Source organism: Triturus cristatus, chromosome 3_1 (genome assembly GCF_964204655.1).
Source record: "Triturus cristatus chromosome 3_1, aTriCri1.1, whole genome shotgun sequence".
In the NCBI taxonomy this organism is placed as follows: Eukaryota; Metazoa; Chordata; class Amphibia; order Caudata; family Salamandridae; genus Triturus; species Triturus cristatus.
In genome coordinates, this window is record NC_140583.1 from 914,158,734 (window position 1) to 914,172,581 (window position 13,848).

The following is a 13,848-nucleotide window of genomic DNA, read 5'->3' on the forward strand; positions in this document are numbered from 1 at the left end:
AGCCCACTCTACAAGAAAGTTAGGGGCTTCTATGGCTTTTCTAGGGAATATACCCTTAGATGACATATGCAAGGCAGCCACATGGTCTACACCGCACACATTCACAAAACACTACTGTGTAGATGTGCATTCCCAGCAGCAAGCTAGGGTGGGCCAGGCTGTACTAAAAACACTCTTTCAAACAGCTGCAACGGATACCGGTGGTCGCCGCTAAGGTTGGGTACTGCTATATAATCTATGCTAAGTGTACAATCTGCAGCTCATATGCCTCGAACGGAATATGCTACTTACCAGTATGCATCTGTTCTTGGCATGTAGAGCTGCAGAGTTGTACACGCCCACCCGCCTCCCCGGCTACCTGTATCCGTTCCAGTCCATCTTATTTAGATACAACACACATGGGTTTCTCACTGTTATTACTACGCTCCATCATTTCCCTGTTGGCGAAAAACAATCTGAGGATGGAGCCGAAGCCCATGCGCAGTACGGACCGAAGGAGGAGTCACCAAACTCGTGACTTCCAAAGACGGTCCAAGAAGAAAAACAAACTGCAAACATCCGGGCCCAACACCAGATGGCGACCTATGCTAAGTGTACAACTCTGCAGCTCTACATGCCAAGAACAGATGCATACTGGTAAGTAGCATATTCCTTCCTCCTCCTTAAAGGATGCCGCTAATCTCCCAATAGTGGTTCGCTCCATGTGCAATGAAGGCCTGATGGTTTTAGAAGCTTTGGAACTACAGATGTCCTGCATGATGGTGATGCACAATGCCATCCTTTACTGACAATCCTACCAACTCTATCCAGCAGAGCATTCAGATAACTTCTGAAAGACTAGTTAAGGCTTTTTCTGCCTCACTCTTTCTTGGTTTAACCTTGGGATTGTCGTGTGCTCAACGTCTTTTAATAATGTGGTCACCACCGAGTTCTCAAACTATGTGTGGCAGGGGCGGGGTCACATTGTGGGTAAGTCTCCATCAGTGCCTTCTCAGACAAGCAAAGTAGATCCCTGCTCCCTCACATAAACCAGTTGGAGCAAAAGGCCTTCAATGTAACTCAAAAGGACTTTATTCCTGTTGTGTGATCCAGAATTGAGATACTCCACAAAGAAAGCACTGCAGCCCTCTTTTGTGTGATCAGTTTACTTCATGGATTTGCAGTCTGGTTCGACGAGCGATGGAATGGAGTTGAAATTAATGGGCAAGTATCTCCCCACTTATAAGGAGAGCCAGGTGGGCGGAGTTATCCTGGTCACTCCGGATTGGCTTTACCTAGCCTAGTTTTCAGCTCTGTTCCTTCTGCTTCAAAGGGTCATCCACTTTACCCAAAGGAGACGTCTCTTATCTATGAAGGTAGGGAAATATCAAGCCCTTTCTGCTATTGCTCTGCTTAAGTGAATAGTTCTTGAAGAGTATAGTCTCCCTTTTTTTAGTGGTTGAAAAACCCCGAAGTTGACAACGTGAAAAAGTGCATGATATCTTAGAAATGATGCCTGATGAAGATACCTTCATCAAGTTGCCACTTGGCTTTGTGACCTTGCGCAAGGACGTCATAGAAGTGTACTAATGGTTTTGGGAGTACTGCCATCCAAAACTGAGATGATTCTCCAGCACTTAAACATACACGTTAGAGGCATATGAGCTGCAGATTACACACTTGTGCATAGATCGCCATCTGGTGTTGGGCCCGGATGTTTGCAGTTTGTTTTTCATCTTGGAAAGCCTTTGGAAGTCACGAGTTCGGTGACTCCTCCCTTGGATCGTATTGCGCATGGGCTTCGGCTCCATCCTCAGATTGTTGTTTTCCGCCATCGGGCTCGGATGTAATCTTCGCGCTCCGGTTCCTAACAGCTTCCAGTTCAACGATCAACGCGCAATCCTCTCACTCTTTAAAGTACCTGCCATTAAAGCATTCATGGAAGTCCTTAAAAGAATAATTCCCCCCAGAGTGCCACCCTCACCTGTGTGGAACCTAAATATCGTTCTCACCAGACTAATGGGACCTTCTTTTGAACCCCTTCACAAATGTGAACTTCAATTCTTAGCATGGAAAACCGCTTTTCTTGTAGCCATCACTTCCCTCAGAAGGGTCAGTGAGATACAAGCATTTACTATTCAAGAACCTTTTCTACAAATGCACCATAATAAGGTGGTTCTCCGTACCAACCCAAAATTCCTTCCCAAAGTCATTTCTCCTTTCCACCTAAACCAATCAGTAGAACTACCAGTATTCTTCTCGCAACCACAAACTGTTGCAGAAAGAGCTCTTCACACACTAGATGTCAAACGAGCCTTACTCTACTACATCGAGAGAACACAACCTTTCTGTGAGACCAAACAATTGTTTGTCTCTTTCTCTCCACCACACAAGGGCAACCCCATCTCCAAGTCGGGGATAGCTAGGTGGATTGTGAAGTGTATTCAAATTTGCTACAATAAAGCAAAACGAACGCTATCCGTTCCCCCCCTAAAGCCCATTCTACACGTAAAATAGGGGCTTCAATGGCTTTTCTAGGGAACATCCCATTAGATGATATCTGCAAAGCAGCTACATGGTCAACACCGCACACTTTCACCAAACACTATTGTGTAGATGTGCAAACTAAGCAACAAGCTAGTGTGGGCCAGGCTGTACTCAAAACATTATTTCAAACCACTGCAACAGATACGGGTGGTCGCCACTAACGGTGGGTACTGCTATATAATCTATGCACAAGTGTGTAATCTGCAGCTCATATGCCTCAAACGGAATATGCTACTTACCAGTATTCATCTGTTCTTGGCATGTAGAGCTGCAGATCTACACACGCCCACTCGCCTCCCCGGCTACCTGTATCTGTTCCAGCTTATCTTATTTAGATAACACACACATGGGCGCCCCTTCACTGTTATTACTACGCTCCATCATTCCCTGCTGGCGAAAAACAATCTGAGGATGGAGCCGAAGCCCATGCGCAATACGATCCAAGGGAGGAGTCACCGAACTCGTGACTTCCAAAGACTTTCCAAGAGGAAAAACAAACTGCAAACATCCGGGCCCAACACCAGATGGCGATCTATGCATAAGTGTGTAGATCTGCAGCTCTACATGCCAAGAACAGATGCATACTGGTAAGTGGCATATGCCTTTCATAATCTGTGTACAGTAGCTAACCTCTTGGTAAACTAAGTGTTACATCTCTTAAGACACGAAAATATTTTAACTTATGAAATGCATTAAGAGAGACTCTGAAGTTACTCATTTCTTTTTAAAGAATTTTATTAAGCTCTTCTTAAACATCATAGTAACTGATTTTCTTTCTTTCTCTTTAGTACATGCCGGCCACAACAGCTATGCAGGGAGCCTACATACCCCAATATACACATGTTCAGACCGCAGCTGTTTCTGTTGAGGTTAGTACATTTGTGAAAAACAAAGTAACTGTAAAATGGGATGAATATAGAAATAACTAACAAGTGTATGATAATTGTAATATGTTTTGGCTAGCTAAACTGCACATTAATTGGTTGCATACAACCCTTTAAAAAAAGCATATCCTTCTTTGTTGCTCCTGTTTTTGTGCTTGGAAGGCCTACATCCCTACTGCTGGGCACTCTGTAAGCCAGAAGTGTCCTTCCATTGCTGTGAGGGTTTCAGACAGTCAACAGAATGGATCTATGTAATCTGAATCTTTAAGAGTTGCACCACCTGAGGGTACATCTGTTATGTGATTATACTTTTAGTGCAATGCCAGGAACCTAGCCTGTGTCTAGCTGAAGTCTCTGTATCACGTAGTGCTATCACCAAACCGAGTTGGATGTTCTACCAACCCCATCGATTTGCAGCGTGTCACCCACTTACCTTTCTACAAATAAATCATGAGGTTGCCTCAGCTCCCGTCATCTGCTGTATCCGGTTCCTAGTGCTCACAGAGTTTTCTTTCCCTGTCTGCACCAAGGCAGAAAGGTAACTTCAAGGTGTTACCTGGTTGTCCCACAAGTAGCTTTCCTGCAAACGTCTCTCTGTGTGCAGCCTGCTCTGCCCTTTCCCACTGAATCTTTCCAGAGCATTCATACATATACGCCATATACCCACCAGCCAAGAGCACTCACAAATCCCTCCTCTGCAGGCACAGTCAATCATCCCGAATGCAGCGGAGACTTTTGTAGTTGCCTCAACATTTAGGCCAGATAGAAACGCAATGTTTAAGCGTCCCTCTTAACTCACGAGCAGTATTTGCTCATAGACCTGCAGAAACAATGCACTTGCTTCAGACCTACAACTGATGCTTCTTATAGATTATGCGGAATAGAGCCCCACTTAAGTTCAGGTTGCTCAAGTTTGTAACGTGCATAAAAAAATCTTCCTGATGTCTCCAAGAATTGGTGTCCATACTTTCGAGCACATATATCATTATAAGTCTTCTGGTCAAACTCCCATTCTGACCTTAGTCAGTCCAGACTTGATACCTGGAATTGTGATAACAGCTAACAACCTCATACCATATTGGACCAACCCAGCTCATAATAGGGGTGCTGGAAATGGAAATTGCTAAACTACATGAAAATCTCTGGCCCTGTTGACATTGATTGATACGACCATTTCTGATGCCATTTTCAATCTTTATTGAAACCTCTTAGTCCCATGTTCCAGAAGCCAAGACCAAGTAGCCTTGAGGTCTTTGACCTCCTCCCTTGACTGCAGTTTCTGACCACATATACACCAAGCTTCTCTTTCAGAACCTCGGCTATTCTCTAAAAGTCACCTTTGATGATCTCTGCTTCTATCTAGGATTGCCCCAAATCAAAGCTTCTACATAGTTCTTCCTTAATGGACCCTCAGTCTGCAAATCTGAATGAATTTAGAGAGTTGTGTTTGGTCTCCCATAATCGGCTCAAAATCTCTGTACAAAAGATTTCTGTCCAAACTCACAAATTAAATCAGAACAAAATAAAACAAAAACATTTTTAATCATTAAATCTCAAACTAATGGCAGTCCTCCTGTCTGACCAGATTGACAGAATAATCAAAACCAGAGATGAATTGTTTTAACACACACATCAGGGAATAACACTTCAATGGATCTGCACGAGTTCTTGAACCTCAAATCCACTCTAAATTGGTCACCTGAAACTATTATTCCAGAATTTCTAAAGAAAACCTTCTCTTAGTCGCATGATCCTTTCCTTTCTGCTCTTGGCAAAGATCTAGTTTAAGTAATTCTCCCTCATTGATTGGCTCTCAAACTCCCTACTTCAAAATGGTGTTGTACAACATTGCCTCATAGCTGTACAATTCAAATCAGTTCAAGAACTTTTCACCCCTCTGCCTCATTCTCCCCTTCCAGTAAATCCTGCAACCTGTCATCACATGCGTTACTAACCTTACATAACCCATGCAGACTGGAAACAGCAGCACCATACTTATGCTTATGCGTCCCAGATATAGGCTATACATTTTTATGGCTTTCCCTAGCAAACTGCTGCTTATGAGGGCAAATGTAAAAACACCTTAATAAATTATGCAGTTCCCTTGCCATACCTTAATGCGAAATACAAGCATACATACAATCGCTGGATACAGACGTAATTTTGAAAATAGCATAACTTTAATTATAGAATGGTTGAGGATGACTTTTTTTGATTGGTGTTTTGGCGTGCTCTTAGTGTTCTTGTGCATTTTTCTGGTCATATGTATTTGCGGTAAATGTTCATACTGTTAGTGACGGGGTTCGCAGTGTTGGTAAAATGTGGCAGGATATGAAACCTAGTCCTTGCAACTGTGCAGGTTCAAGATTTCATTTTAATGCCCCTGTGCCAGAAGTAGAAAGGAGCAAGAGTACAAATGTGACCTGCAGCAAGGCAGGTTTAAAAAAAAAAAAATACCCCCAAAAAAAACCTTTAAACATTTTAAATGTTGTATGCTTTTCAAATGGGTAAGAATATGGTGTTTGTGGGTAAAAGTGTTTCTTTGAGAGAGCGTGTGTATGTGAGGAACATGACTACGGGTGAAAGTAAGAGAATCAGTGGAGTGAGTCAGTGAGAGAATGTGTGTTAGAGATAAGAAGAGTGACTATGAGCGAGAATGAATGATAGTGAGGGGGAATGACGATGAGTCTAACTGTTACTGTGTGTAACACTGAGTAAATCACAGTCTGAGTAAGTCTGCATGAGTAATACAGTGAAAATCAGTGAGACTGATTTTGTCAGCGTCCGACTGAATGAGTGGAACTGAGTAGGAATGGGTGAGATTGAATGAATCATAGTGAGATTGATCGACTAAGAATGAGTGAAAACGAGTAGGAGTCAGTGAGACCGACTGAGATTGAGTGAGACTGAGTTAGTGAGTCACAATCTGAGTCAGCTAATGAGTGAGAAATAGTAGGAATGAGTGTGTCTAAGTGGAAACAACTGTGACTAGGTGAGTCAAAGTAAGACTGAGTGAGTGAGGAGAAAGAATAGGGATGAGTGAGAATGAATGAGATTGAGCGAGACTAAGTTAGACTGACTGAGAATGAGTGAGAATAAGTGAGTGAGACCGAGTGAGTCATAGTGGGACTGAGAGAATGAGTACTCCATCCCCCCCTAACAAACCCACCAAGAAGTCTAGGTCGCTCATTGTAATTCGAGCCAAAGATTATACCCCACCACCAGATGTTACAGGATACTGAGTGGAACAGTAATAATTCTGGGATGCAGTATTACTACAGGATTCCTCTCTCGAATGGGGACTGCCAGGAAAATTGATGCTACCCCAATGATTTCTGCAGACAAAATATGCTAGGTTTGACCTAGTAAATGTGCCACTGGAAGCAACCAGTGTAATACTACATGCAAAATTATTGCACACTGTACTACCGCATCACTCACAATTCTTGATTTGCCTAGTAATGTGAATGAATACCAGCTAAATTGGAAATTCCAAAATACTTGTAATTATGTATTTCAAGATTTGTCTAGTTTTACTACTGTCACCGAAACTTGCAATTGAGATTATTGCAGTGTTGAATTTCCTTGCTTGTGGTCAGGCATTTTGAGTTGATATGTTTGCATTTGTTTGCAGTTGCAAAAACGTCTAATTTCCTCAACTTTTTCTCTCATTATGATACAGGAAGCGAGCGGCCAGCAGCAGGTGACAGTAGAGACATCCAGCGAACATTCACCCTACACCTATCAACAAAACAAATAACTAAAGTAAATATCTTCCTGTACTCTTCTCTGTCGGTAGTCTGCACTTTACTTACATTTTATTCTCAGTATCATTTCTCAGGTTACTATAGTTTAAGCTATTTTTACAAGTCTCTTTATTAAAAAGAACTGCAAAAATGTTTAATATTGTACAAATAAATCAATAATTATATTTAAGAGCAGTAGAAAATAGAATATTATTGGAATATATTCCTGAAACCTTAATGTGAAGAGGAAAGAAGGTAATTACGGGGGGTAACGTATCTGTTTTTCTAGTCATTCTCAAGATAAGTTAAACCAGTTTTGAATGAGTCAAGTGCAATACTTACTTTCATGGCGTCTGCTGGTCATGTATTTGCTAAATGCTTTTTTTCTGTTTATTTTAAATTAGTTTCTTAGTTGTCCTTCGGTAACTGTTTCCTTTCTGCAGAGGCCCATATTTAGTGGTTCCTCCAATTTTTTCTGTGCCGATATGCAGTTTGCGACATTAAAAAAACTGATCTGATCCAAAGATGTGCTGTTGGCATGCAATAAGTTTCTTCACAGACCCCATTTGCTTCCATTTAGCAGTGATTGCACTACATACCCATAAATAATGTCCCCAGTCGAGACGGACAACATTGTAAGAATATTAGGCTGGGTAAAGTGCTGAAACATATCTGCTCCGCCCAATGGGGAAACACCCATTAAATGATTTTTCACCCTAAAACCATATTTGTGCTCACTCAATTGCAGGTTATGTAGGTCCACGTTTGTTTCCTCAGTGCAGTGTTGGTTAAGCTTGTTGTACTTGTTCATCCTCTTCCCTACAGAAATACTTTTCGGCAGATAGATCTTGTGTTTAACAAGATGGAGGGTTGGTTAGAATGCAATGATGGCCATCAGTGTAAATAAAGATCTTTACAATAGCTGCTCTAATAGCATTTCCAAACAGTTAAGCAAGTTTGCTCAGGAAATATCCAAAACGTTCCTTGGGAATGTAGGTGTACGGAGGGTGCTGGGGAAGGGAATTTACTTGCATTAAAAAAGGCAAATCTGTATAAAACCTAGGTGCTTCACCTAACTGTCTCTCCAATAACAATGTTGGAAACCACAAACAGATGAGCTACCATGTCGTTGGGTAAGGTAGCACCAGAAACCCTATAAATTGGGATGTATAGCATTGGATACAAGCCATCTGGTATTGTAAAATACTATCAACATAAATTTATATAATACGTAGAGCATGTAATTATTTTTATTGTGAGTTTCAAGATCAGCACTTGCTTGTAATAAGAAAATAAGAGCTCCCTGCAATAATTTGTTTTGCAGCATGAATCTCTTCTAGATAAACATGCTGTGCATTATTCCTCTATTTAGTGGTTGGGTCTGGAACTGTATGTAAAGGTAAATGTTTTTCTCTGTGAGGTTGTACTCCAACTGTACCGAGCTACCCAGCACCCTATAAAACCAAAAGCTTATCAAGAGCTCTGCTCACCAGAGAGCATTTAGCAGAAAGCAAGCTATGATCCCAGTTTCACTTGCAGAAAATGTAGACATTCTTACTTCAACAGTCCAAAATGTTAAAGCTAACAAAAAACAAGTGTTATGAATAGTGAGAACAGAGAAAGAAACTCTTAGAAGTATGGTTTGGGTGTTTAGCAGATCTGGGTTTCAGGGGGTCTGCACATGGTTGAGTGCTTACAGTCCTCATTATTGGTAGATACTGATCAGCCTTGAGTCGACCTTTAGAAGAAAAACTTCATTTTATTAGAAGAAACCTTCGAGACTGACACTAGGAGGGCGTTTTAATGTGCTGTATTCCAATCTAAACAAGTGTTGTCTTGTCAATAACTAGCGCAGTTGTACATTCTATAGTGACGACCTACAAGCATATCCTCTGTTTCAAAATCTTGCATCTCCAGCTGCCTGTTATCATCGAACCTGCTTCATTCTCCTTTACTGATATATTCTCCTCCTCTTTTCTTTTAGACGTGCAGTCATGACCTTCCTGGAGGTGCAAAGGCTGAAACAATCATGGATATTTCTGATCAATTGTGCTTTGGGAATTATTGACAGTTTTGCACAGGTTCTTGAAAAAAAGTTATTTATAATAAAATCAACGAAAACTATTTTTGCTATAAGTTCTATGAGGTGCATAAAATTCCTTCAATTCGTCTAGTGTCTGTTCCCCCACGAACAGGTTTATTTTATTAAGAATTTTTTTTATCAAGTATTATAACACAAAAGGAAAAACGTTTTTTTTTTCTGGTCATGAATGGATGTTGTGCAGACTTGTCCATGTACATGACAGAAGTTTTGTGTTACATTTTTGTTTTACCTTATTTTTTTTACTGTTGTATGCCATTGGTTTCTGAAGTTTTAAATAGTAAAACATCTAAGATGATGTTATGTGCTTGCAGTGTGAATGTTGCTCTGGTGCAGTGTTGCAGTGTCCGTTTTCTTAGCCTTCCGTCATTCTCTGATGTAGTGTGAAGTGTCCTATCCTTTTTGTATAAATTCCAATTTGCCTTAAATTTTTCAATGCTGTAGCTGTTTCATTAATTAGTCAAAAATAATGATGTAGAACGCTTTGACCAAATAAGCTGGTCTTTTATGCCTTGTAAAACAGCAGCATAGGGCTTTTAAAAGGTAGTTGAAGAAGAATTGCTGAAAATCCGGATTTTTTAAAATGTGTTGTAGATGTTTTTAATGATTTTTCACTTTAGGTAAGGTAGTGAAATGCAAGCAGGGGAAACGTTTTGTGTGAAACACATTTTCTGATGGGGAAATTTTAATAGGATAAATTGTTTGTAAGGCCATATGCCAATAGTTTCCTCTGGTAGTTTGATTGATGTAGGAAATCTGCTGTATGATGCAATGCAAAATGTCTTTGCTTTTTTTCTAAAACTAACTTGATGTTGTAGCTTTAGTGTAGGTAGACTAGAGATTTGGGGTGGGGATTTACCAAATGTTTTTTGTCTTTTCTTTATACTAATGATGATTGTGCTCTGACACAGCAAACAAAACGTTGCTCTTATAGCAAAATGGCAAAAGCTAAAGGACTTTAAAAAAAAAAAAAAAAGAAATCTACATGAACTGAGACATTTGTAGAAACGTTGTGACTGGGTACTAGCTCTCAATATTAGGTGAAAGAATAAAGATATGGCACTTTTTAAAGGTAACTTTACCAAAGAACAAAGAGCCAGTAGCCAGTAGTTTTGATTTGTCTCGGCATTCAATTTTCTGTACTCTTTTTATTTTGCCGGACCAGTTTGCGGTTAGGAGAATGTGCCTTTTTTTGTACATTTGCATTTTGGTTTTGTAGTTTTAATTAATGTATGGACACAAAAAAGCATGAAGGAAGACTTGGATCCAAGCAGTGCCACACTTTACATCATCACTACAAGTGTTAACTGTAAAGAAAACACATTTTGAAACTATGAAATTCCTGATTAGCAAATACTTAGTTATTATGAATAATCCATATTTGGTTGCTCCGTACTCTTTAAGCGCTTTCATTATGGTTGCATATGTTAAAAAGATATTAATTTGTCTTCCAAAACTGTGTACTTTTCTGATCAGCAGCTTCTGGTCAGTTATCTACCTCAGATTTTTATTTCCTTTTGTATTGGGACAGGTTGCTGGCCCTCCCTGTTTCCACCGACCAAATTATCCTAGCTCGGGAGCTGGGTCGAAGCAGTTCTTTAAAGTATTTCTAGTTTTTCAGTGGTTTGTGTGTATCGGAGTGTAGCTATCAGTGACATTTCATAGTTTCAAAAGCATTTGCTGCTCTGAGAAGTTTAGATTCTAGTGAATTACATAGTCATTGGAAATGTTTTTTTATTATTATTTTTTTAAGAAATTAAAAGTTGTGGTATCATTGGTTCTATGCTCTCTGGAATATAATGCTTTGTCAAAGTTCAGACTAGATGCAGCACCATCCCTATGTTTAAAATGTTCCCAAATCTGGAGCTTTGACTTTATTTTCCAGAATTAAACAAAACAGCTTCCTCAGAGCCAGGAAAGGGCTGTCGCCTATGTCTGAACTATGTGCCATACTTAGTGTCTAGGTAAGAGTTGGGAAACATAACCTCTGTACATAAAGAAGTAATCAGTTACTCAAACATCACATAGTAGACAGCCATTAAATTATGAAAAAAGTTAATTTATGAAGAAAGACCTTTTGTACAGACTGAAAAAAAAGATTTTCATAGAGATATCTATATGATCAAGAGAGTTAATTTTTTATTTTTGTTTTACTATTGCCACAAACTTGCCAGTGGTAACTTATTTGTCCGGTTCAAGATAACTCTGTAGTTCTGTTTCCTAGGACTTGTTAAATGCCAAAACACATTTTTGAACTGTAAATTTTATTCAGTTGTTAGCTTTTATTCTGTTTTGTTTCTTTTGAAAACTTTTGAATAAAAAAGATCAGTGAATTAAGGAGTCATGTTTTGTGTTAACCATTTTCAGTTTGTGAAATTATTTGAAAATGCTTGATTATAACATTAATTTGTCCTTAATAGTATAACTCTGAGTGCCTTGGTTTAAGTGAATGATATTCAGAATGACTAGAGTTTAACATGCCCAGGTGCTATATTAATCCTACTGCGTGTTTTCCTCAAATTTTCCTATAGTGCTCCGTGATCTTTTTTTCAAATCTGTTAATACAGTCAAATATTCTTTATTTGGTTATTTTCCATAACCATAAGAGTACATCAATCATACAAATAAAATAATAGATAATCCCTGTTTGCTGATAAAAATAATTCACAGTAGTATTGCAAATGGTCAGGGAACAAAGTGCGGATGTATGAAGGTACATTCATGTACATTTAAAAAAAAAAAAACAGCTGGTCGATATAATCCAAACAGCATGAGCGACATGCAATACATAAAAACCCATTGAGGCTGTCAAAAGTCATCAATAAACCCTATATACATCCATAACAAACACATCAGACCGAGCGAATAAAGTGCATTTTGGAAAATATTTATGTTTCATCACCAAGCAGAAGAGTAGGTTAATCATTTCCCTACTTACTTGCGCAAGCAAACTGCAGAGGAAATAAAACTGACAAGATAAAACGTTTCTGAATGGCTGAAAGGGAACAGTAAATATGGTTCTATGCATTCAGTACAAACCAGCGAAAGGTATTCCTCAACTCAACCCGCTCCATGCGTTTATTATTCAGCTTTAACACAGATAACAGATCCTGTTTTAGCTGAAGTTTAGGGATTTTTGCAGACAATTCTGGATTTCTGAAGCAATCCGCTCTCCCTACGTGTTCAAACTGTTTTTGATACAACTGCGCCACGGAATGTTCTGCAAATGATCTAGGCTCATACAGTCTAATATTATTGCACGATTAAGTGCAGGTTCTTCTTTCACCCACAAAAAGTGCCACAGCATCGTTGGACCAATTTTTAAACTATGTGTCAAGGGAATTAAGCCTTATTCAATTTGGCATAATATAGCTTGCAAAGTCTTAGGAACCGCCGAAAGACGTCTAAAGAAGGAGTTTTCTGCTGCCTGTAAGCACAATGGATTGCAGTAGCCCCACACTCCCGCCCCATATAGAACAACAGAGCATGAGCGGGCCTCATAGATGTTAATTAGCGAGTCTATAGGTCTGGAGCCCAATTTCTTTGCAAACCTAAATAGTGCCTCTACATTTTGTTCGTAACATCTTTTCCTTGAATCTACAAGATGGTGCCAGATTTCTTTCTGGTAGAAGGGACTACCCAAGTACAAAAAAGTTGGGACATAAGACAGTTTATCACCATTAATAAAACAAGATTTCAGAGAACTGGGAGGGTTCCCGGCCACCATGACGTAGGACTTAGCCGTGTTGGTTTTTACGCATGAAATCATTGAATCTACTTAAAAGCATTTGCAAGCCCACACCAGTTCTCGACATCAGCACACAGTCATCTGCATAGAGGAATGTTGGCAAATTTCTATACCCCACCCTTGGAACATCAACCTGCCCCTGTCCGAGATAGTTCTCCAAATGATTAATGTAAAGGCAAGATAGGAAAGGGGCTAACACACACCCTTGGCGAGCTCCACAATTCATTTTAGTAGGGGAGGAGAGTTCACCATCGGCTCCGCATCTGACTCTGGCACTTGCATCTGGATGCAACTGCACAAAAAAATGGACAATGGCGGTATCTATCCCCATATCTACCTTTTTCGACCACAATTTCCCTCTGTCCACCCAAGGCGAATGTTGAGTCCTTGAAACCTAGATAGAGGGCTCCATTCTTAGTTAGCATATACTTGCTTATAAGCAAGTGTAAATTTAGGCACTGCTCAACAGTGCCCAAACCTCTTTGGAAATTGGAAAACTTCCCTCTCTCGGCTACCCAGGTTTCTAAGTGGTCCAATATGACCCTTCCCATTAGCTTGCAGGTACAGTCAATCAGCGAAATTGGGCAATAACATTTAGGATCTGCTCTATTCCCTTTCTTGAAAATGGGTACATTAGTCCATGATTTGAGTGGACCCAAATGAGCTACACACCTCAGAATATTGGTTAACACTGGCGGCCAAAAGATCGGGGCTGGTCAGGAAAAAATCAGCCGGAACACCATCTGGTTCCAATGCTTTATTTGCAGTGGTGTGACTTGGGGCTTTAGTGACTTCTTCATAGGTGGGTGGTAACAAATGCCCAACATTTACATCTGGGTAACC

The 13,848-nt window shown here is 39.9% G+C and overlaps 1 protein-coding gene across 9 annotated transcripts in view; it reads left to right on the plus strand.

Annotated features, from left to right (window-relative positions):
- RBMS1 (RNA binding motif single stranded interacting protein 1) overlaps nucleotides 1–11,590 on the plus strand; it is a 592,904-nt gene extending 581,314 nt beyond the window's left edge. For all 9 annotated transcript variants that reach the window (XM_085645456.1, XM_085645455.1, XM_085645453.1 and 6 more), the window contains exons 12-14: nucleotides 3,315–3,395; nucleotides 7,093–7,175; nucleotides 9,141–11,590. In XM_085645456.1, coding sequence (XP_085501582.1) covers nucleotides 3,315–3,395; nucleotides 7,093–7,170 — 159 coding nt within the window. In that variant the 3' untranslated portion in view covers nucleotides 7,171–7,175; nucleotides 9,141–11,590. The remainder of the gene's footprint in view (nucleotides 1–3,314; nucleotides 3,396–7,092; nucleotides 7,176–9,140) is intronic.
- Nucleotides 11,591–13,848: the final 2,258 nt, after the last annotated feature.